The following is a 25226-nucleotide window of genomic DNA, read 5'->3' as shown; positions in this document are numbered from 1 at the left end:
TTAGTGAGAAACTGAGGACAAGTCCTCAATTCCGCCCTGTCCGAATGGAAAATCAGATGAGGGCTTTTACAGGATAAAGCCGCCAGTTCTGACACGCACCAGGCCCAGGCCAGGGCTAACAGCATGACCACTTTCCATGTGAGATATTTTAACTCCACATATTTAAGTGGTTCAAACCAATGTGACTTTTGGAACCCAAAAACTACATTTAGATCCCAAGATGCCACTGGAGGCACAAAAGGAGGCTGTATATACAGTACCCCTTTCACAAACGTCTGAACTTCAGGGACTGAAGCTAGTTCTTTTTGGAAGAAAATTGACAGGGCCGAAATTTGAACCTTAATGGACCCCCATTTCAGGCCCATAGACACTCCTGTTTGCAGGAAATGTAGGAATCGACCTAGTTGAAAATTCCTCCGTCGGGGCCTTACTGGCCTCGCACCACGCAACATATTTTCGCCAAATGCGGTGATAATGTTTTGCGGTTATATCTTTCCTGGCTTTGATCAGGATAGGGATGACTTCATCTGGAATGCCTTTTTCCTTCAGGATCCGGCGTTCAACCGCCCTGCCGTTAAACGCAGCTGCGGTAAGTCTTGGAACAGACAGGGTCCCTGCTGGAGCAGGTCCCTTCTTAGAGGTAGAGGCCACGGATCCTCCGTGAGCATCTCTTGAAGTTCCGGTTACCAAGTCCTTCTTGGCCAATCCGGAGCCACGAATATAGTGCTTACTCCTCTCCATCTTATAATTCTCAGTACCTTGGTTATGAGAGGCAGAGGAGGGAACACATACACTGACTGGTACACCCACTGTGTTACCAGAGCGTCTACAGCTATTGCCTGAGGGTCCCTTGACCTGGCGCAATACTTGTCGAGTTTTGGGTGGAGGTCGTGTCTGCTGAGGAAGTCTGCTTCCCAGTTGTCCACTCCCGGAATGAATACTGCTGACAGTGCTATCACATGATTTTCCGCCCAGCGAAGAATCCTTGCAGCTTCTGCCATTGCCCTTCTGCTTCTTGTGTCACCCTGTCTGTTTACGTGGGTGACTGCCGTGATGTTGTCCGAATGGATCAACTCCGGGTGACCTTGAAGCAGAGGTCTTGCTGAGCTTAGAGCATTGTAAATGGCCCTTAGCTTCAGGATATTTATGTGAAGTGATGTCTCCAGGCTTGACCATAAGCTCTGGAAATTCCTTCCCTGTGTGACTGCTCCCCAGCCTCGCAGGCTGGCATCCGTGGTCACCAGGACCCAGTCCTGAATGTGCGGCCCTCTAGAAGATGAGCACTCTGCAACCACCACAGGAGAGACACCCTTGTGCTTGGTGACAGGGTTATCCGCTGATGCATCTGAAGATGCGACCCAGACCATTTGTCCAGCAGGTCCCACTGGAAAGTTCTTGCGTGGAATCTGCCGCATGGGATTGCTTCATAGGAAGCCACCATTTTTCCCAGAACCATCTCATTGATGTACTGAGACTTGGCTCGGTTATAGGAGGTTCCCGACTAGCTCGGATAACTCCCTGACTTTCTCCTCCGGGAGAAACACCTTTTTCTGAACTGTGTCCAGGATCATCCCTAAGAACAGAAGACGAGTCGTCGGAATCAGCTGCGATTTTGGAATATTGAGAATCCAATCGTGCTGCCGCAACACTACCTGAGATAGTGCTACACCGACCTCCAACTGTTCCCTGGATCTTACCCTTATCAGGGAATCGTCCAAGTAAGGGATAACTAAAATTCCCTTCCTTCCAAGGAGTATCATCATTTCGGCCATTACCTTGGTAAAGACCCGGGGTGCCGTGGACCATCCATACGGCAGCATCTGAAACTGATAGTGACAGTTCTGTACCATAAACCTGAGGTACCCTTGGTGAGAAGGGTAAATTGGGACATGAAGGTAAGCATCCTTGATGTCCCGAGACATCATGTAGTCCTCTTCTTCCAGGTTCGCAATCACTGCTCTGAGTGACTCAATCTTGAATTTGAACCTCTGTATGTAAGTGTTCAAAGATTTTAGATTTAGAATCGGTCTCACCGAGCCGTCCGGCTTCGGTACCACAACAGTGTGGAATAATACCCCGTTCCCTGTTGCAGGAGGGGTACCTTGATTATCACCTGCTGGGAATACAGCTTGTGAATGGCTTCCAAAACTGTCTCCCTGTCAGAAGGAGACATCGGTAAAGCCGACTTTAGGAAACGACGAGGGGGAGACGTCTCGAATTCCAATTTGTACCCCTGAGATATCACCTGGATCCAGGGGTCTACTTGCGAGTGAGCCCACTGCGCGCTGAAATTCATTGAGACGGGCCCCCATCGTGCCTGATTCTGCTTGTAAAGCCCCAGCGTCATACTGAGGGCTTGGCAGAGGCGGGAGAGGGTTTCTGTTCCTGGGAACTGGCTGATTTCTGCAGCCTTTTTCCTCTCCCTCTGTCACGGGGCAGAAATGAGGAACCTTTTGCCCGCTTGCCCACGAAAAGACTGCGCCTGATAATACGGCGTCTTCTCATGTTGAGAGGCGACCTGGGGTACAAACGTGGATTTCCCAGCTGTTGCCGTGGCCACCAGGTCTGAAAGACCGACCCCAAATAACTCCTCCCCTTAATAAGGCAATACTTCCAAATGCCGTTTGGAATCCGCATCACCTGACCACTGTCGTGTCCATAACCCTCTACTGGTAGAAATGGACAACGCACTTAGACTTGATGCCAGTCGGCAAATATTCCGCTGTGCATCACGCATATATAGAAATGCATCTTTTAAATGCTCTATAGGCAATAATATACTGTCCCTATCTAGGGTATCAATATTTTCAGTCAGGGAATCCGACCACGCCAACCCAGCACTGCACATCCAGGCTGAGGCGATTGCTGGTCGCAGTATAACACCAGTATGTGTGTAAATACATTTTAGGATGCCCTCCTGCTTTCTATCAGCAGGATCCTTAAGGGCGGCCATCTCAGGAGAGGGTAGAGCCCTTGTTCTTACAAGCGTGTGAGCGCTTTATCCACCCTAGGGGGTGTTTCCCAACGCACCCTAACCTCTGGCGGGAAAGGATATAATGCCAATAACATTTTTTAAATTATCAGTTGTTATCGGGGGAAAACCACGCATCGTCACACACCTCATTTAATTTCTCAGATTCAGGAAAACTACAGGTAGTTTTTCCTCACCGAACATAATACCCCTTTTTGGTGGTACTCGTATTATCAGAAATGTGTAAAACATTTTTCATTGCCTCAATCATGTAACGTGTGGCCCTACTGGAAGTCACATTTGTCTCTTCACCGTCGACACTGGAGTCAGTATCCGTGTCGGCGTCTATATCTGCCATCTGAGGTAACGGGCGCTTTAGAGCCCCTGACGGCCTATGAGACGTCTGGACAGGCACAAGCTGAGTAGCCGGCTGTCTCATGTCAACCACTGTCTTTTATACAGAGCTGACACTGTTACGTAATTCCTTCCAACAGTTCATCCACTCAGGTGTCGACCCCCTAGGGGGTGACATCACTATTACAGGCAATCTGCTCCGTCTCCACATCATTTTTCTCCTCATACATGTCAACACAAACGTACCGACATACAGCACACACACAGGGAATGCTCTGATAGAGGACAGGACCCCACTAGCCCTTTGGGGAGACAGAGGGAGAGTTTGCCAGCACACACCAGAGCGCTATATATATACAGGGATAACCTTATATAAGTGTTTTTCCCCTTATAGCTGCTGTATCTTTAATACTGCGCGTAATTAGTGCCCCCCCTCTATTTTTTTAACCCTTTCTGTAGTGTAGTGACTGCAGGGGAGAGCCAGGGAGCTTCCCTCCAACGGAGCTGTGAGGGAAAATGGCGCCAGTGTGCTGAGGAGATAGGCTCCGCCCCCTTATCGGCGGCCTTATCTCCCGTTTTTCTATGTATTCTGGCAGGGGTTAAATTCATCCATATAGCCCAGGAGCTATATGTGATGCATTTTTTGCCATCCAAGGTGTTTTTATTGCGTCTCAGGGCGCCCCCCCCCAGCGCCCTGCACCCTTAGTGACCGGAATGTGAAGTGTGCTGAGAGCAATGGCGCACAGCTGCAGTGCTGTGCGCTACCTTGTTGAAGACAGGACGTCTTCTGCCGCCGATTTTCTGGACCTCTTCTGTCTTCTGGCTCTGTAAGGGGGCCGGCGGCGCGGCTCTGGGACCCATCCATGACTGGGCCTGTGATCGTCCCTCTGGAGCTAATGTCCAGTAGCCTAAGAAGCCCAATCCACTCTGCACGCAGGTGAGTTCGCTTCTTCTCCCCTTAGTCCCTCGATGCAGTGAGCCTGTTGCCAGCAGGTCTCACTGAAAATAAAAAACCTAAAACTAAACTTTTCACTAAGCAGCTCAGGAGAGCCACCTAGTGTGCACCCTTCTCGTTCGGGCACAAAAATCTAACTTAAATCTAACTGAGGCTTGGAGGAGGGTCATAGGGGGAGGAGCCAGTGCACACCAGGTAGTTCTAAAGCTTTACTTTTGTGCCCAGTCTCCTGCGGAGCCGCTATTCCCCATGGTCCTTACGGAGTCCCCAGCATCCACTTAGGACGTTAGAGAAAACATATTCAACCTAGCGTGAATCTGCTAAGAGCTTAGTGGGAAGCAAAATGCATTCAACGTTTGGGGCACGACATTAGTCTTTTGCCTGTGCAAATAAGTCATGATTTATCACCGGAACATTTCCCCCAATCCTAGCAGGAAAACGGTCTCTAGTCCCTTGTGATGCCGCCCATGCCTCACATGGTGTCGCCTCCAAAACATTTCCCACATTATGAATACAAGACCCTTTTCTCTCTAGTGTGAAGCTGCTGGTGTTTGACCAGATTGGAGTGTACAGCGAAACATTTTCCGTACTCGAAACAGGAAAATGGTTTCTCTCCGGTGTGTAGCCTCCGATGCTTAATCAGGCTGGATTTCTTAGCGAAACACCTCCCGCATTCAGGACAGGAGTACGGTTTCGCTCCTAAGTGAAGTCTCCGATGGGCATAAAGACTGGAAGTCTGGGTGAAGCATTTCCCACATTCCGAACATGGAAATCGCTTGACGCTCGGACGAGTCTGCTTATGCTTAACTAGGTCGAAGTTGTTTTTGAAACATTCGCCACATTCCGTGCAAGAATACGGCTGTTCTCCTTTATGGATTTTCCTGTGTATAAGCAGGTGTGACGGATTAGAGAAACATTTGCCGCATATCGGACACAAGTGAAATGTTGCTTTGTGACTGCTCTTGTGCCGCCCTAGAGCGAAGTAGTCTAGAAAGCTTTCTCCGCATACGGAACAAATGAAGGAGTACTCTTCCTTGTGGACTGCTTGGTGCTTAATGAGGTCCAACTTCAAGCCGAAACATTTCTCACAGTCCGGGCAGACGAAGACCTTCCCTATCCCGTGCGTTCTCTGGTGCTTCGCCAGGCTGGAGCGGTCTGTAAAACACTTGTCGCACTCCGTGCAGGGGTAGGGCTTCTCCCCGGTGTGAGTTCTCTGATGCCTGGTGAGATAGGATTTATATAAGAAGAGTTTCCCACAGTCTGGACATTCCTCCATGTGAGTCGGTATCACATAATCCGGGAGTCCCCTTTTCTCCAGGAAGGCTTCTTCACACTCCTGTGATATTTCACGTTTCTCTACATTTTCATTCTGTGCATCTCCGATAGGACCACCACACTGTGAGACACCGCTGCTTCTCGTCAGAGGAGGCTCCGCCCGCACAGGCGCAACTGACAAAACAAAAATGTACACAAAGTAAAACAATGATTCAAGAGGGTTAACACAGTTAGATAGCGGTTCTCATTAGGGATCCACCAGTTGATTCTGCATTTAAAAATGGTTGAACTCGGATTCTGACATTACTATACAACTGGGGTGTGTCGTGCAACCCAAAGTCACAGGGAACAGCCAAAGTAAGTGCAGTAGTGTTCGCTGGAAACCTCACAGGATTTCTGAGTGTGGTGTATCCCTAGTTCTCACCTATATGGTAGAAAGGCTGGCTGCACACACATAGGGCCTGCTTCTGAGGCAGACACATCAGCGTAGCCTGCTTGCTAATGCCAGTATTTGCTCATCTATGCCAATTATCCGTGGAAGGCTGGCTGGCCTGCCCACTGTTTTCCCATTATTAATAACGGCACTTACACCCACAGTATGCCACTGCAAAGGCCTGCCCTTAAACAGGCATCCCTTCTCCGTCCACAAGCTGCGTATGAGCGCAAATGTTAGCCTACACGCCCACAAGATGGATCAGTTCAGTGCACCACCCAGAAAGGAGCGCTCCATTGCAGTACAGATAAATCCTTCCACACACTACCTCTCCATACCTGTGAGCATGCACAATACGTGGTCATTTTCCGTGGCGCATAACGCAGTTTGCAGGTGTCCGCGGGGACCAACTGCATCTCCACCAGTGTCCTACTCAGAACCAGGCCCATACTGCAGAGCACGCAGTACAATACTTTGCTTTAGGGCCCAGGCAATAATTTTCACATGTCTAAGCTCCACTACGTTCACTCTGTGAGGAACAGAGCGCAAACTGGCTTATAATGATTGCTACACCCTCCAATATCTATCGTACTCTCTCCATAGCTCTTCTGTGTGAACTATCCTTTACACACAGCACTTACCCATGCTGTGGACTACTGGATTTTCCTTCTCAGAATGTGAGGGGCCTATCACATAGGGTTCCTCCCCCCGCTCAATCATTGATACAATCTGAGGGATCACACTGATCCGTCCTGCCAAGATATAATAACAAGACAGAAAAAGTCAAATCAAGTAACTAGTTGAATTTATTATTTTTCAAAGGTAATTAAGACCACCAATTAGCAAGGCAATCAACAAATGAAAGTTTACACTTGGCCTAAACACAACAGAGGCAGCCATTTTGTGGGGTGAACTGTTATGTAGGCTATCAATTGGTGAACATCACTAAAGCACATGCGAGTATTCCCAAGGCCTGCATGTTGTGCCACTGGCTTCTAATGACTTGATTGGCTGCGTTCTCATGCTTCTAGCACACTCTGGTCTGTGGGGGTAATTCAGAGGTGATAGCAGCAAATTTGTTAGCAGTTGTGCAAAATCATGTGCACTGCTGGGGGGGGGGGGCAAATATAACATTTGCAGAGAGAATTTGATTTGAGTGGGTTATATTGTTTCTGTGCAGGGTAAACAGTGGCTGCTTTATTTTTACACTGCAATTTAGATTTCAGTTTGAACACACCCCACCCAAATCTAACTCTCTCTGCACATGTTATATCTGCCCCTCCTGCAGTGCACATGGGGGGTCATTCCGAGTTGTTCGCTCGGTAAAAATCTTCGCATCGCAGCGATTTTCCGCTTAATGCGCAATGTCCGCACTGCGACTGCGCCAAGTAAATTTGCTATGCAGTTAGGAATTTTACTCACGGCTTTTTCATCGTTCTGGCGATCGTAATGTGATTGACAGGAAATGGCCGGAGAAACGGGGGGGTGTCTGGGCGAACGCTGGGTGTGTTTGTGACGTTAAACCAGGAACGACAAGCACTGAAATGATCGCAGATGCCGAGTAAGTCTGGAGCTACTCAGAAACTGCTACGAGGTGTGTAATCGCAATATTGCAAATACATCGTTCGCAATTTTAAGATGCTAAGATTCACTCCCAGAAGGCGGCGGCTTAGCATGAGCAAATCCGCTAAAATCCGCTTGCGAGCGAACAACTCGGAATGACCCCCATGGTTTTGCCCAACTGCTAACAAATTTGCTGCTGCGATCAACTCTGAATTAGGTCCTGTATCTCAGCACTGAGCTTCAGACCAGAGTGTGCTAGAGGCACCAAAACAAAGAGCGACATCCCAGACAGAAAGAAGGAACTGCACTGGCTGTGACAGGTGCAGGGTGCTAGACTGGACACTATATTCTTACAACCTTCATTGCCATTGTAAAAACTTTTAACAGATTAATGTGTGGATGTAAACCTCATAACCATACACACTCCCCTTCATTAACATTGCCTGGTTCCTATTGTTACCTTGCGATAAACATTAGACACAGAGGCACCTACAACCAGAGGCGTAACTAAGGGGGGTCGAGCAGGGCACGTTCCCTGGGCGCCTTGGCAGGCCCAGCAGAGGGGGCGCCGCAGGTGGCCAGGGCATCATGCCCACTCGCCCCCGCTATTGCTCTACACTGAATTATCCTGGATTTATATCGCTGCGCACCGCCGCGGGCCGTTACGAACAGGAGGAGGCGGTCCAGCTGGAGGAAGAGGAGGGAGCCCACTCCCCTTCCCTCCTCCTCTTCCCTCCCGGTCAGTAATGCATTTGCTGACCGGTAGGACGTTCCACACGCTGCAGCTCCCAGGCAAAGCCCCCCTCCACCCCTGTATCAACTATTGCTGCATGACGTCACGTCGCCATCCGCCGGGCTGCCACAGCTCTGAGGCACTGAGGTGGAGCCGTGGACTTGCCTGAATGATGGCCCGCCAACGAACGCCCGCCCACTAGCTAACACCCGCCAGCCTGCTTGAATATCCGCAGCCCATGTGTCTGACTGCGGTGCAGTCTGTGGTGGAAAGTGCCTGAGGCCCTGAGCAGAAGAGTACCGCCCTCTCCCCTTCCCATGCTATCTGACTACCTGCCAGATCTATCCTGTCGAACTACAAGTCTCAGTGATGGTGTGCTGAGTGACGACGCAGTGGGGGAGGTGATGGTGTGCTGAGTGACGACGCAGTGGGGGAGGTGATGGTGTGCTGAGTGACGACGCAGTGGGGGAGGTGATGGTGTGCTGAGTGACGACGCAGTGGGGGAGGTGATGGTGTGCTGAGTGACGACGCAGTGGGGGAGGTGATGGTGTGCTGAGTGACGACGCAGTGGGGGAGGTGATGGTGTGCTGAGTGACGACGCAGTGGGGGAGGTGATGGTGTGCTGAGTGACGACGCAGTGGGGGAGGTGATGGTGTGCTGAGTGACGACGTAGTGGGGGAGGTGATGGTGTGCTGAGTGACGACGCAGTGGGGGAGGTGATGGTGTGCTGAGTGACGACGCAGTGGGGTAGGGGATGGTGTGCTGAGTGACGACGCAGTGGGGTAGGGGATGGTGTGCTGAGTGACGACGCAGTGGGGTAGGGGATGGTGTGCTGAGTGACGACGCAGTGGGGTAGGGGATGGTGTGCTGAGTGACGACGCAGTGGGGTAGGGGATGGTGTGCTGAGTGACGACGCAGTGGGGTAGGGGATGGTGTGCTGAGTGACGACGCAGTGGGGTAGGGGATGGTGTACTGAGTGACGACGCAGTGGGGTAGGGGATGGTGTGCTGAGTGACGACGCAGTGGGGTAGGGGATGGTGTGCTGAGTGATGACGCAGGGGGAGGCGATGGTGTGCTGAGTGACGACGCAGGGGGAGGCGATGGTGTGCTGAGTGACGACGCAGTGGGGGAGGCGATGGTGTGCTGAGTGACGACGCAGGGGGAGGCGATGGTGTGCTGAGTGACGACGCAGGGGGAGGCGATGGTGTGCTGAGTGACGACGCAGGGGGAGGCGATGGTGTGCTGAGTGACGACGCAGGGGGAGGTGATGGTGTGCTGAGTGACGACGCAGGGGGGAGGCGATGGTGTGCTGAGTGACGACGCAGGGGGAGGCGATGGTGTGCTGAGTGACGAAGCAGGGGGAGGCGATGGTGTGCTGAGTGACGACGCAGGGGGAGGCGATGGTGTGCTGAGTGACGACGCAGGGGGAGGCGATGGTGTGCTGAGTGACGACGCAGGGGGAGGCGATGGTGTGCTGAGTGACGACGCAGGGGGAGGCGATGGTGTGCTGAGTGACGACGCAGGGGGAGGTGATGGTGTGCTGAGTGACGACGCAGGGGGGAGGCAATGGTGTGCTGAGTGACGACGCAGGGGGAGGCGATGGTGTGCTGAGTGACGAAGCAGGGGGAGGCGATGGTGTGCTGAGTGACGACGCAGGGGGAGGCGATGGTGTGCTGAGTGATGACGCAGGGGGAGGCGATGATGTGCTGAGTGAGAGACGACCAGAGGCGTAACTAACTTATTTTTTAATTAGCAGACAGCAGCAGCACGTAGGAAGGAGGCCGGAGGCCCTGGAGGATTCACGCCTGCACCTGTCACCGGAGCGACCAGAGTCGTCCGCACTGAGTGGAGAAGATGCCGCAGAAGAGGAGTTCAGCCAGCCGCAGGACTGGAGAAGGACATCCAACCTTTGGTGGATCGGGACCCTGCAGCAAGGAAGTAGACTGACCAGCGATGGGAGCACCGGCAGAAGACCACGGCTGGCTTAAAGAAGATGGCACGGAACAGCGGGGAGGACGGCGCAGATCGGGATCCTGCAGCAGGAGAGAAGATTCCCCTTCGGAGCGCAGCAGACCACACTGAAAAGGGTGCATCCCCGGTGCGGTGCTCTGCATCCCGGGTGTCGCCAAAGACGTGGAGTGTCGGAGGTGGCAGAAGCGCCGCAGCTTGGGATGAGAAATTGCTGCAACCCTTTTGCTGCTAAACTCTGCAATTAGTCAATTAAGGGGGTAGGCTCCCCTCACCACAGTGCTCCACAGGCCTTGTTAATTAAGGGGGTAGGATCCCCTCACTCTATAATGTGAATTTCAGCTCCTACCGTGTGTTATAATGTGAAAGGGGCACCAGTACTAGATAGTATAAGGGGTCCTACTACACTGAAGGACACGCCCCCTTCTGAGTGTCCACGCCCCCTTTTCAGAGCGCACGCATAATTGAAACCTTCACTCATACACCCCTTAAAAAATTACACTTCGACCACTGCACCTACAGCTATACATACACACCCTGACATCTTTATATACAGTGACACCTATTTGTGCAGGAGATGATGATGATGGTAAGGTGCATGTGGTGGCATGTCATGTTGGCACATCCCATTTTCAGTGTCCATGCCCCCTTCTGGCCATTTTTTTTTTCAGTGGGGGGGGGGGAATGCACCATTATTGGTCTTGCCCTGGGCTCCAAAACCCCTAGTTACGCCTCTGCCTACAACACAGGGGGTAACGAGTAACGAAGGAGAAGCTCCATGCTCCATGACACCCTCTCTATGTAAGTAGACAATCACTAGGTAGGCTCTATGGTAACATGGTACCAGCCCAGCAGGGTGTAATGTGGTTAGAGTGGGGAAAACTGGTCACAAATTGGTCAGACCTTGGTGTGTGGATTGCAGCTTCCTCCCAGGAAAAGCCTGTGAGTAAGATCTCATCTAGGTGTTTGGTAATTCACCTGGCCTTTATTTAATGACCTATAGTGTTACCGTGACAAATAATACAGAAAACCATTGTATATTTCCTTATCTCTTCTACCTGCGATACGGAAGCCTATGATACCCTGGTATTATTTAAGCCTACTCTGCCTTTTAGAGCGACAGATAGAAAGTGTAAGAATTTGGTACCTAGAGAGCGGAGGGTCTGGTAATTCTCTATCATCACCTCCCAGTAAATCTCCTTCTCTTCTGTTTTTAAAGAGTCCCACTCCTCCTTGGAGAAGTGAACTGCGACCTCATCAAACTGAGATTTCTGCTGTAAGGGGGGAAAAACAGCTTTCAATTAGTGAAGAGATAAACAATTACTATGACAATTCTCTCACTCAACAGAATCTGTACATTATATTCTGGAAGGGAAAAAAAAAAGAAAGAAACAAAATGGACAACATACAGCATTATGACCTCAATCATAAATATTAAAGGTGGAAGGGTGAAATCAGAGGAAGGAAGAAAGAGGAGGAGGGAGAAAAATAGAGAAAATAAAAGGGTGGGAAGTCAAATAGGAAAGATGGGCTGAGAGAGAGGTGGAGGGAGGACTGGTGAGAGACTGCATGAAAGAGGCATCATCATCATTATTTATTTGTATGATGCCACAAAATCCACTGCACCCAAGTACAAATGAAGCATAACAAGACGACGTGTGGTACAGATAAAAGTATGAGTTACACAGGTACAATGACAAGTACCAATTCCATTGCAGATCTAGTGTTTATTCTAGCTCCCTGCACCCGTCACAACCCATGCAGTTCCTCTTTCCTGCCTGGTGTGTTGCTCTCTGCTCTGGTGCTTCTAGCACACTCTGGTCTGTATTTCAGCACTGAGATACAGACCAGAGTGTGCTAGACGCACCAGAGCAAGGAGCGACACCCCAGTAGGGAAAGAGGAACTGCATGAGTTGTGACAGGTGCGGGGTGCTAGAATGAACACTACACGCCCATTGACCATTTGTGCGTGTATTTCTAGCCACTTGCCAGTCACCGTCCGGGAACGCAGATCTCTTTTCTACATTTCTGATACCATCTGCCCGATTGCAACAGATACTTTGCGCATACACGCTGTGCAATGCGTGAACCATCGTTTTCGGAAATGTTTGCAAAAAATCTCTCCACAAGCATCGGCGTTAAATGTGACTCAGGTCCAAAGTTTTGCCTGAGAGGGGAAATACTTTCTTATGTGCAGCAGAATTCCGCTCTATAATACCGAGCCCAACAAAGGACACTGTAGCCAACTGCTAGTATCCTCTATTTGCAATAAGAAATAAACACAAATAAACATCGATTTACAGGAGGAAGATTCACAGAGCAGCAAGTGTCTATCAGGATCTCACAGGCTAATACAATGCGGGCCATCCAGCAGGGAACATGGCACCTCATATGGATGCATACATTTGCAAATCTTTCCTCCTATAATAACCTATGGGTTCAGACGTACATCGTGTGAGGTTCAGACGGAACATATTGCTTAGATGAATCTCCTCCTTACTGATCCTTGCAGCAGAAAGTAGTCAGTCCCTTTAACTATAGCTCACCTGTACACAGCAATAACTCCTGAGGAAAAGCCAACATTGGATTATGCTTTGATACATAGCACAAAGCCTCTCCTGAAACACACACATTTGGATGCTTTCTTAATGTCACTTTTCCTACAGTGGAACTACTGAGCAAAATCGGTTCAGACAGAGGAACTGTTCCCATTATCATATCTCCCTTCCTCGGCTGGTTTGACCAGAGCTCAAACTTATGTCCACTAGTACAAATAGCATTTACTACCAGCTCCAGCCCATCCATTTTCTTCTCCAGTATTTTAATAGGAGATTTACACAGACAATGTGCTGCACTACAAAGCTTCAAGAACAGCTGGTCTAGACAGGACTCAAAAACAATGACTTTCCGATCACTGGTCAAGTCCTCCTTCTTCTCTACCAGTATGGAGATCTCCTCTGATGCTCGTGATTCATGAATATTTATTGAAGCCTCCACTTTTTTGGTGGCACACGATGACTCCGGCAAAGGTGCCTTGGTGGACTCTTTAAAAAGTATTTCTTCTTTTGATTTCAGATCCAGCAACGCATGGGCGTACTGTTCTTTAAACATCGGTTGTACGTTCACGGGGTTTGAGGGGGCACAAGGATGTAAATAATTGTTTAGCATCGAAAAACGGACTGCTACTTGCCCATTATTTGTCTTCGATATGTCCTCAGTTTGGGTGCTGCTATCCTTCTTTAAGCATCTTGAACCAGCAAACGCACGATTGTTTCCCTCTTTTTCGCACTTGTCTATATACCTGCTGCGATTAGTGAGACTGACTGTGGGGATTAATGAAGAGATTGCATTAGAGACCTGATCAAGGTCTTCCCTTCGCCTAATGGTAGGAAAACCTACGAAAGGCTCAAAGATGGAGGGCACTGCGCCTTTCTTCAGGTAAATCTTGCTGCCTTTCCTAATATAGGAGCCTACGGTGAAATGTTCAGAGCACATGCAGTAAACATCACTTTTCTTTTTCTCCAGAACTTGCTCCGCAAACTCGTCCAGGTCACCAAAGTTTTGTCCGGTTTTGAGGAGCCATTTTTTTATTTCGGGGATGTTGTTTGGGAATCCGTGCAGAGTTACCGAGGGGTATTCCAGTTTACGGCCTGTTTTATGAGGGCACCCTTTTACGATGCAGTTTGGCATTTTAAATCATTCCTGTAATGGAGTTTACAAGTTAATTAGCGGCACTTAATTAATTTGTTACAGTTCAAAGGCAGGATACATGTAAAGAGACACCAATCTGATCTTAAAAACACATAACAATCAGATTAAGATCATAAGTATATAAGAAATGTATAGCTGTCACCTAATAATGGTGCATGTAGCCAGTATTCAGGAGTATAAAACCTTGTTACAGCATAATTTCCATTAATGAAAATAATTTTCGTGTTTTTTTTTTTATTAAGGGACACAGTCTTCTTCTTAACATAGAAAAATAGAATTTGATGGCAGATAAGAACCACTTGGCCCATCTAGTCTGCCCCTTTTTTTTTTTTTTTTTTTACCATATTTTTATCTCAAACCTTATTTGATCCTGATTTCTTTGTAAGGATATCCTTATGCCTATCCCATGCATGTTTAAATTGCTCTACTGTCTTAGCATCTACCACCTCTGATGGGTGGCTATTCCACTTGTCCACTACCCTTTCTGTGAAGTCATTTTTCCTCATATTTCCCTTGAACCTCCCCCCCTCCAGTCTCAGTGCATGTCCTCGTGTCCTATTGCTTCTCTTCATTTGGAGAATGTTTCCCTCCTGGACTTTGTTAAAACCCTTGATATATTTGAAAGTTTCTATCATGTCCCCCCTTTCCCTTCTCTGCTCCAAACTATACATATTGAGATTTTTTAGTCTTTCTGGGTATGTTTTGTGGTGTAGGACATGCACCATTTTAGTTGCCCTTCTTTGTACAGTCTCTAATGTAATAATATCCTTTTGAAGATATGGCCTCTAGAATTGAACACAGTATTCTAGATGAGGCCGTACCAATGACCTATACAGTGGCATTATTACTTCTTTCTTTCTGCTGCGGGGATTCCTCTCCCAATGCAGCCAAGCATCTGACTAGCCTTCCTCATTGCTTTGTTACAATGCTTACCTGCCTTTAAGTCATCTGAAATAGTGACTCCTAGATCCCTTTCCTCCTGAGTAGTTTCCAGTATAGTGCCATTAATACTATATTTAGCCTTTGGATTTTTGAGACCCAAGTGCATGATTTTGCATTTTTTGGCATTAAACTGTAATTGCCACACTCTTGACCATTCCTCTAGTCTACCTAGATCCTCAGTCATTTGTTTTACACCACCTGGTGTGTCTACCCTGTTGCATACCTTTGTGTCATCTGCAAAAAGGCATACTTTCCCTTTAATGCCATTTGCAATGTCACCAATAAAGATATTAAAAAGCACTGGTCCAAGTACAGATCCCTGGGGTACTCCACTGGTAATATTTCCCTCCTGCGAATATACTCCATTTACCACAACTCTCTGTTTTCTATCCTGCAACCAAGATCTTATCCATTCAATAATCCTAGTCTCCAATCCCAAACTTCCAAGTTTATTTAGCAGTCTGCGATGTGGAACAGTGTCAAAAGCCTTATTAAAGTCTAGATAAGCTATATCCACGGCTCCACCTTTACCCATCACTTTAGCCACACAGTCAAAAAAGTCAATAAGATTTGTTTGACATGATCTCCCCCCAGTGAATCCATGCTGTTTGGGATCCTGTGAATTGCTGGATTTCAGATAATCTACAACTCTTTCTTTTAAGAGTGTTTCCATCAATTTCCCTACTACTGATGTAAGACTCACTGGTCTGTAGTTGTTTGCCTCTTCCTTACTTCCACTTTTGTGCACTGGGACTACGTTCGCTCTTTTCCAGTCTTCTGGAATTACTCCTGTAGCTAATGACTGGTTGAATAATTCTGTCAATGGTGCTACCAGCAGCTCTTTAAACTTTTTTAGTATTCTTGGATGTATCCCATCTAGCCCCATTGATGTATCTACTTTCAGCTTTGAGAGTTCTGTTAGGACCTTCTCCTCTGTAAATGTACTGGTTTCATTTTCCTGAATATCCCTGCAACTGTGGCCCCTTCCCATCTCTTTCAGTAGTGAATACTGAGCAAAAATAATTACCGTCATAGCTTAATAAGAATTTACATAAAGGACACCGGTATTTGGTTCTACTCCTGGGAGAAGATAATTGGCCATATTGATTGCATGAAAGTATTTATGGGACCTTGGAAAGGTTTGTTGGCTCCCCTTCCTTCCTTCCTTCCTTCCTTCCTTCCTCCCTCCTCCTCCTTTTTGTCTGGTTCTCCATAAGGCGTAGCCATAAAATAAATTATATAATGACACAAGTATAATACAAATATAAACCACAGAAAGAAAGCTCTATCAGTTACTCAAACAACAGAGAATCTGACAGAGCAGGCTATGAAAAAAGCATGGGAACACATGCTAAACATGAAATTTAGTCTGTGTGACATACTTCAGACATAAAGGGGTAATCATGTGATACAGGTGAAGGGACAGAGGCCTACAGAGTAATACACAGGAGTAAAGCCCCGTACACATGGGGAGAGATGTGTGCTGAGGGATATAGCACAGACTGCTTAGCACACATCTCTCCCCCGCTCAGCACACAGCGCGATGTCTGCTGAGCGAGGGTGGGGGGACACAGCAGTGAAGTGAGCGATCTACTAGATTTGGCATGCATGCAAGCCAAATTTAGAGTCAGCAATAGCGACGTGCTGGGCCGTGCATCGCTATCGCTTTTAGGCATACACACGGAGAGATCTGTGCTTAATTTCTACAGTATGTCACAGAGGTGTAAGGGAGGCAGGCTACAGTATAACACACAGGTGTAAGGGAGGCAGGCTACAGTATAACACACAGGTGTAAGGAAGGCAGGCTACAGTATAACACACAGGTGTAAGGGAGGCAGGCTACAGTATAACACACAGGTGTAAGGAAGGCAGGCTACAGTATAACACACAGGTGTAAGGGAGGCAGGCTACAGTATAACACACAGGTGTAAGGAAGGCAGGCTACAGTATAACACACAGGTGTAAGGGAGGCAGGCTACAGTATAACACACAGGTGTAAGGAAGGCAGGCTACAGTATAACACACAGGTGTAAGGAAGGCAGGCTACAGTATAACACACAGGTGTAAGGGAGGCAGGCTACAGTATAACACACAGGTGTAAGGAAGGCAGGCTACAGTATAACACACAGGTGTAAGGGAGGCAGGCTACAGTATAACACACAGGTGTAAGGGAGGCAGGCTACAGTATAACACACAGGTGTAAGTGAGGCAGGCTACAGTATAACACACAGGTGTAAGGAAGGCAGGCTACAGTATAACACAGGTGTAAGGGAGGCAGGCTACAGTATAACACACAGGTGTAAGGGAGGCAGGCTACAGTATAACACACAGGTGTAAGGGAGGCAGGCTACAGTATGTCACAGAGGTGTAAGGGAGGCAGGCTACAGTATAACACACAGGTGTAAGGAAGGCAGGCTACAGTATAACACACAGGTGTAAGGAAGGCAGGCTACAGTATAACACACAGGTGTAAGGGAGGCAGGCTACAGTATAACACACAGGTGTAAGGAAGGCAGGCTACAGTATAACACACAGGTGTAAGGGAGGCAGGCTACAGTATGTCACAGAGGTGTAAGGGAGGCAGGCTACAGTATAACACACAGGTGTAAGGGAGGCAGGCTACAGTATAACACACAGGTGTAAGGGAGGCAGGCTACAGTATAACAGACAGGTGTAAGGGAGGCAGGCTACAGTATAACACACAGGTGTAAGGGAGGCAGGCTACAGTATAACACACAGGTGTAAGTGAGGCAGGCTACAGTATAACAGACAGGTGTAAGGGAGGCAGGCTACAGTATGTCACAGAGGTGTAAGGGAGGCAGGCTACAGTATAACACACAGGTGTAAGGAAGGCAGGCTACAGTATAACACACAGGTGTAAGGAAGGCAGGCTACAGTATAACACACAGGTGTAAGGGAGGCAGGCTACAGTATAACACACAGGTGTAAGGAAGGCAGGCTACAGTATAACACAGGTGTAAGGGAGGCAGGCTACAGTATAACACACAGGTGTAAGGAAGGCAGGCTACAGTATGTTACACAGGTGTAAGGGAGGCAGGCTACAGTATAACACACAGGTGTAAGGGAGGCAGGCTACAGTATAACACACAGGTGTAAGGGAGGCAGGCTACAGTATAACACACAGGTGTAAGGGAGGCAGGCTACAGTATGTCACACAGGTGTAAGGGAGGCAGGCTACAGTATAACACAGAGGTGTAAGGAAGGCAGGCTACAGTATGTCACACAGGTGTAAGGGAGGCAGGCTACAGTATGTCACACAGGTGTAAGGGAGGCAGGCTACAGTATAACACAGAGGTGTAAGGAAGGCAGGCTACAGTATAACACACAGGTGTAAGGGAGGCAGGCTACAGTATGTCACACAGGTGTAAGGGAGGCAGGCTACGGTATAACACACAGGTGTAAGGGAGGCAGGCTACGGTATAACAGACAGGTGTAAGGGCAGGCTACAGTATAACAGACAGGTGTAAGGGAGGCAGGCTACAGTATAACAGACAGGTGTAAGGGAGGCAGGCTACAGTATAATAGACAGGTGTAAGGGAGGCAGGCTACAGTATAACACACAGGTGTAAGTAAGGCAGGCTACAGTATTTATGGGACCTTGGAAAGGTTTGTTGGCTCCCCTTCCTTCCATCCTTCCTTCCTCCCTCCTCCTCCTTTTTGTCTGGTTCTCCATAAGGCGTAGCCATAAAATAAATTATATAATGACACAAGTATAATACAAATATAAACCACAGAAAGAAAGCTCTATCAGTTCCTCAAACAACAGAGAAGGCTATGAAAAAAGCATGGGAACACATGCTAAACATGAAATTTAGTCTGTGTGACATACTTCAGACATAAAGGGGTAATCATGTGATACAGGTGAAGGGACAGAGGCCTACAGAGTAATACACAGGAGTAAAGCCCCGTACACATGGGGAGAGATGTGTGCTGAGGGATATAGCACAGACTGCTCAGCACACATCTCTCCCCCGCTCAGCACACAGCGCAATGTCTGCTGAGCGAGGGTGGGGGGACACAGCAGTGAAGTGAGCGATCTACTAGATTTGGCATGCATGCAAGCCAAATTTAGAGTCAGCAATAGCGACGTGCTGGGCCGTGCATCGCTATCGCTTTTAGGCATACACACGGAGAGATCTGTGCTTAATTTCTACAGTATGTCACAGAGGTGTAAGGGAGGCAGGCTACAGTATAACACACAGGTGTAAGGGAGGCAGGCTACAGTATAACACACAGGTGTAAGGGAGGCAGGCTACAGTATAACACACAGGTGTAAGGGAGGCAGGCTACAGTATAACAGACAGGTGTAAGGGAGGCAGGCTACAGTATGTCACAGAGGTGTAAGGGAGGCAGGCTACAGTATAACACACAGGTGTAAGGGAGGCAGGCTACAGTATAACACACAGGTGTAAGGGAGGCAGGCTACAGTATAACAGACAGGTGTAAGGGAGGCAGGCTACAGTATGTCACAGAGGTGTAAGGGAGGCAGGCTACAGTATAACACACAGGTGTAAGGGAGGCAGGCTACAGTATAACACACAGGTGTAAGGGAGGCAGGCTACAGTATAACACACAGGTGTAAGGGAGGCAGGCTACAGTATGTCACACAGGTGTAAGGGAGGCAGGCTACAGTATAACACACAGGTGTAAGGGAGGCAGGCTACAGTATAAAACAGGTGTAAGGGAGGCAGGCTACAGTATAACACACAGGTGTAAGGGAGGCAGGCTACAGTATGTCACACAGGTGTAAGGGAGGCAGGCTACCGTATGTCACACAGGTGTAAGGGAGGCAGGCTACAGTATAACACACAGGTGTAAGGGAGGCAGGCTACAGTATGTCACACAGGTGTAAGGGAGGCAGGCTACAGTATAAAACAGGTGTAAGGGAGGCAGGCTACAGTATAACACACAGGTGTAAGGGAGGCAGGCTACAGTATGTCACACAGGTGTAAGGGAGGCAGGCTACCGTATGTCACACAGGTGTAAGGGAGGCAGGCTACAGTATAAAACAGGTGTAAGGGAGGCAGGCTACAGTATAACACACAGGTGTAAGGGAGGCAGGCTACAGTATGTCACACAGGTGTAAGGGAGGCAGGCTACCGTATGTCACACAGGTGTAAGGAAGGCAGGCTACAGTATAACAGACAGGTGTAAGGAAGGCAGGCTACAGTATAACAGACAGGTGTAAGGGAGGCAGGCTACAGTATAACACACAGGTGTAAGGGAGGCAGGCTACAGTATAACACACAGGTGTAAGGGAGGCAGGCTACAGTATGTCACACAGGTGTAAGGGAGGCAGGCTACCGTATGTCACACAGGTGTAAGGGAGGCAGGCTACAGTATAACACACAGGTGTAATGAAGGCAGGCTACAGTATGTCACACAGGTGTAAGGTAGGCAGGCTACAGTATGTCACACAGGTGTAAGGGCGGCAGGCTACAGTATGTCACACAGGTGTAAGGGAGGCAGGCTACAGTATACCACACAGGTGTAAGGGAGGCAGGCTACAGTATAACACACAGGTGTAAGGAAGGCAGGCTACAGTATAACACACAGGTGTAAGGGAGGCAGGCTACAGTATAACACACAGGTGTAAGGGAGGCAGGCTACAGTATAACAGACAGGTGTAAGGGAGGCAGGCTACAGTATAACAGACAGGTGTAAGGGAGGCAGGCTACAGTATAACACACAGGTGTAAGGGAGGCAGGCTACAGTATAACAGACAGGTGTAAGGGAGGCAGGCTACAGTATAACAGACAGGTGTAAGGGAGGCAGGCTACAGTATAACACACAGGTGTAAGGAAGGCAGGCTACAGTATGTCACACAGGTGAAAGGGAGGCAGGCTACAGTATAACACACAGGTGTAAGGGAGGCAGGCTACAGTATAACACACAGGTGTAAGGGAGGCAGGCTACAGTATAACACACAGGTGTAAGGGAGGCAGGCTACAGTATAACAGACAGGTGTAAGGGAGGCAGGCTACAGTATAACACACAGGTGTAAGGGAGGCAGGCTACAGTATAACACACAGGTGTAAGGGAGGCAGGCTACAGTATAACACACAGGTGTAAGGGAGGCAGGCTACAGTATAACACACAGGTGTAAGGAAGGCAGGCTACAGTATAACACACAGGTGTAAGGGAGGCAGGCTACAGTATAACACACAGGTGTAAGGGAGGCAGGCTACAGTATAACACACAGGTGTAAGGGAGGCAGGCTACAGTATAACAGACAGGTGTAAGGGAGGCAGGCTACAGTATAACACAAAGGCTACAGTATAACACACAGGTGTAAGGGAGGCAGGCTACAGTATAACACACAGGTATAAGGGTGGCAGGCTACAGTCAGGGCCGGTTCAAGGGCGCTCTGCGCCCCGGGCAGGAAATGGGGCGTGGCCTAATACAGGGGGCCTGGTCAATTACGCCCCCTGTACATTAAAAGCGCCGCTTGAATGCTGAGCGGTGCGCGATGACGTCATCGCGCACCGCACAGCAAAAGGTCCTCTCCACGAAGGGAAACTAGACGCTATGCGTCTAGTTCCCTTCGTAGAGAGGACCTTTGCTGTGCGGTGCGCGATGACGTCATCGCGCACCGCTCAGCAAAGTTACAATCCAGGAAGGGAAACTAGACGCATAGCGTCTAGTTCCCTTCAGGAGGCGGACGGGGACGGCAGCGGGCAGCGGAGGCGGACGGGGACACAGCGGGCAGCAGTGGCGGATCTTGCCACGGTGCGGCGCCCTCCGGATGGCGCCAGCGCCCTCCGGAAGGCGGCGCCCCGGGCAAAAGTACTGCTTGCCCGTGGCAAGATCCGCCACTGGCTACAGTATAACACAAAGGCTACAGTATAACACACAGGTATAAGGGAGGCAGGCTACAGTATAACACAAAGGCTACAGTATAACACACAGGTGTAAGGGAGGCAGGCTACAGTAAAATACACAAGTATGACATTTACAAGTCAAGTAGAAGAGATTACTGGGTGATGTCATCACACACGGAGCCTGTCATCATAAGCAGTGTACAGTGAGGACAATGCAGATACCTGAGCGCCTCCCTCCCTGCGGCTGCCTAGCCCCGCTACACTGTATCTCTCACACCGCAGCTGAATGCAGCCAGGGTCAGCTCGCTGTCCGATATTCCAGCAGAGCGCATGCGCAGAACACAAGCGCGGTCCCCACAAGTCAGAACTCTGTGGAGCTAGCCGCGATAACATGGAGACAGGTGGTGCGGGCGCCGCACTCTGTGTGCGCTAGCGAGACAGCAGTGTGTTATTTCTTTGTCTTCATTAGCGGAGACATTTTCCCAAAGGCACATAAGTGACTACTTTTAGCCATGTCATGAGCCATGACCTATTGGGTCATATGTAAGTGACCACCCTCTGTTTATTTCAGGGGTAAAATTTGTGACCCAAGACTCATTAACCCTTGCAAAACTAAATTTTCTGAATAAGAAGCTGGAGCTTGAATAAGAAGTGAATAAGAAGCTGGCCGAATAAGAAGCTAACTTCAGCATCGTCCTATTCTTTATATTTGTGTCCTGTAATTGCATGTTATAGATAGACAGAGCCACAGTATAGCTCTAGATCTCTCTCTCTCTCTCTCTCTCTCTCTCTCTCTCTCTCTCTCTCTCTCTCTCTATATATATATATACTAACTATATATAGATAGATATTTATTATTATTATTATTATTATTATTATTAATAATAATTTTTGTTACGTATTTATTTAGTCTGTTATAAAGGGGGAAAATATGACAACTTTGGGAAACACATTTTCTAAAACATTCTGACTTTTGGACTTTTCCACAATGACCATTGATGGATGGTGCATAATTCGCTCTTTTCACTCTATAATCATAAATGGTTTATAATCCCTTACAAGTGGAACACAGTACAAACTATTTTATAATTGCCTTTATTAATTAACAACTAGCTGTTTCAACGTTGCAGTTATCCATCACATCTTTTGAGACTTAAAGTTCATAATTGTATTTTACACTGTCCTTCACTACACATCATGAGCAGGGATTATATGTATGACAACATTGTTTCTACTGACCTGCTATAATGTTTTTTGTGAAGTTAAATCTTCAACATTGCAACAACAAACTCTCTTATAATACCTTGATTATATATGCTTGGCAAAAAAGTAACGTGTTGGATATATTGTTACCAACTACACAGTTAGATGGAGATAACGGTAATATTTATTTCTAGCTATCTATTTGTAATACGTTTCATGGAGGAATAATTATATCTGTGTCAATTAGACTGAACACATAGATTCTAACTCATCTATATGATCATCTATATTATCCTCTGTATCATGTGCATTGTTTTTGATATCTGTAAACCGCCTTGAGTCCTGATGGTGAAAGAGCGCTATATAAATAAAATTATTATTATTAATTATTATTATCTAATCCCTACATAGAGATGGGTGTGGTATTGAAAGTCGACAATGTCTAGGTCGACCACTATTGGTCGACAGTAACTAGGTCGACAGGGTGTCTAGGTCGACAGGGTCTTTAGGTCGACATGTTCTAGGTCGACAGGTCAAATAACATGAGTTTTTCATGTTATTTTGGTGTCGTTTTCTTCGTAGAGTGACCGGGAACCCCAATTAGTGCACCGCGTCCCCTCGCATGGCTCGCTTCGCTCGCCATGCTTCGGGCATGGTGCCTTCGCTCCGCTACCGCTTCGCTCGGCACAGATTACAGTTCCAATCGTAGTCCACGTGGATCGTTAAGTATGAAAAGGTTAAAAAAAAGAAAAAATTTGTGAAAAACCCATGTCGACCTTTTGACCTGTCGACCTAGAACATGTCGACCTAAAGACCCTGTCAACCTAGACACCCTGTCGACCTAGTTACTGTCGACCAATAGTGGTCGACCGAGACATTGTCGACCTAGTTACTGTCGACTTTCAGTCCGGATCCCATAATAGCTAACGCTCATTTTCATGAACTTTAATGAGTGAATAGCATTACAACTAGATTCAGAACTTTCTAAATTACGGTTAATATATTATTTCTACTAGTCCAACCGAGTGCGCTGTTCTTTACCCCCAAAAAAACAATCCCCTATCCCTGAATCTCCTAATTCAGGCAATTGATGCAGACTCCACCAATGCACTAAGCCTGTTACTCAGACCTCCTGTAATATTGGATATTTGAGCTCAGAATAGCTGTATCCTGCCTGTAATGACTGATAAAGCATTTGCCTTCTCTCCTGGAATATCCGGGAGACTCTGAATTTCAGGGATCTTTCCCAGACATCAGAGAGAAAGTAGACCATCCTCCGCAATTCCCCAATGGTGGAAGGTCCAGGGGTAGGGTTACCACCTCATCCCTTTAATTCTGGACACATATTAATTACACAGGTTCTGTGGCTGATTAAAACCAGGTGAAATGAAGTCTTGAAGTCAGCCAGCCACAGAACCTGTGTAATTAATATGAGTCCAGAATTAAAGGGATGAGGTGGTAACTCTATTCAGGGGCCTGATGCTGTGATTTGCAGTGAATAGTATCCTTATTGCTGCCCCTGCACCCGACTATGGCACAATTGCAGCATTTAGCCTAACATTGGAGATGTACGTAAACCATTGGGTTTGCACAGGGATGTAGTCAGGATCCCGGCGGTCACAATACCGACGCCAGGATCCCGACTGCCAGAATGCCGACAGCGCCGCCACAGCTATTCCCACTCCTGGGTGTCCACAACACCCATGGAGTGGGAATAGAACCTGTAGCAAGCGCAGAGAGCCATCGGGCCTACAGCGTGGCGAGCGCAGTGAGCCCGCAAAGGTGCTTCGTTGCGCTCGCCCCCCTGCCGGCATTCTGGTGTCGGAATTCTGACCGCCGGGGTCTCGACCGACGGGATCCCGTACCCAACCTGTTTGCATACATCTCTGCATTAGGCCCATTGCGAATAAGAACTACTAAGACACATTTACTATGTAAAATACATTAATATACAAATAGGAATTCTTTTTCCAGCTATTGACCGATTGCAAATATCAATTAATGCAGATACATCACAACAGCCACAGTTAGTTTGAGTTTGCAGAGGATGCATTTCTGTGAACACTCCCGCACTGTACTATGCAACGCTTACATGCTCCCTTCATCATCTGTTCTCTAAGCAAGGAGGTGTACAGTAAGTGGAAAATGTGACAACAGTTTTAGAAGAAATAAGAAAATGGTTATAAATGTCCTGTACTACTCCGAGGACCAGGGCTGCACCCTAGTAGTCTCTAATAGTACTATCACCTCTCCTCAGACTAATACCGTTTTTCCAC

The 25226-nt window shown here is 48.0% G+C and overlaps 1 protein-coding gene across 1 annotated transcript; it reads right to left on the bottom strand.

Moving 5' to 3' along the window:
* Positions 1-4611: 4611 nt before the first annotated feature.
* On the bottom strand, positions 4612-13942 carry LOC135057211 (zinc finger protein 383-like). The gene is made up of 4 exons (XM_063963104.1): positions 12917-13942; positions 11400-11526; positions 6630-6740; positions 4612-5729 (listed from the first exon to the last, which is right to left on the bottom strand). Exons 1-4 carry the CDS (start codon positions 13940-13942, stop codon positions 4786-4788), a joined length of 2208 nt encoding a protein of 735 aa, XP_063819174.1. The 3' UTR covers positions 4612-4785.
* Between the last annotated feature and the right edge of the window lie 11284 nt (positions 13943-25226).

The sequence above is a fragment of the Pseudophryne corroboree genome, chromosome 3 (genome assembly GCF_028390025.1).
Source record: "Pseudophryne corroboree isolate aPseCor3 chromosome 3, aPseCor3.hap2, whole genome shotgun sequence".
Lineage (NCBI taxonomy): Eukaryota > Metazoa > Chordata > Amphibia > Anura > Myobatrachidae > Pseudophryne > Pseudophryne corroboree.
This window is presented reverse-complemented; position numbering and strand designations above follow the sequence as displayed.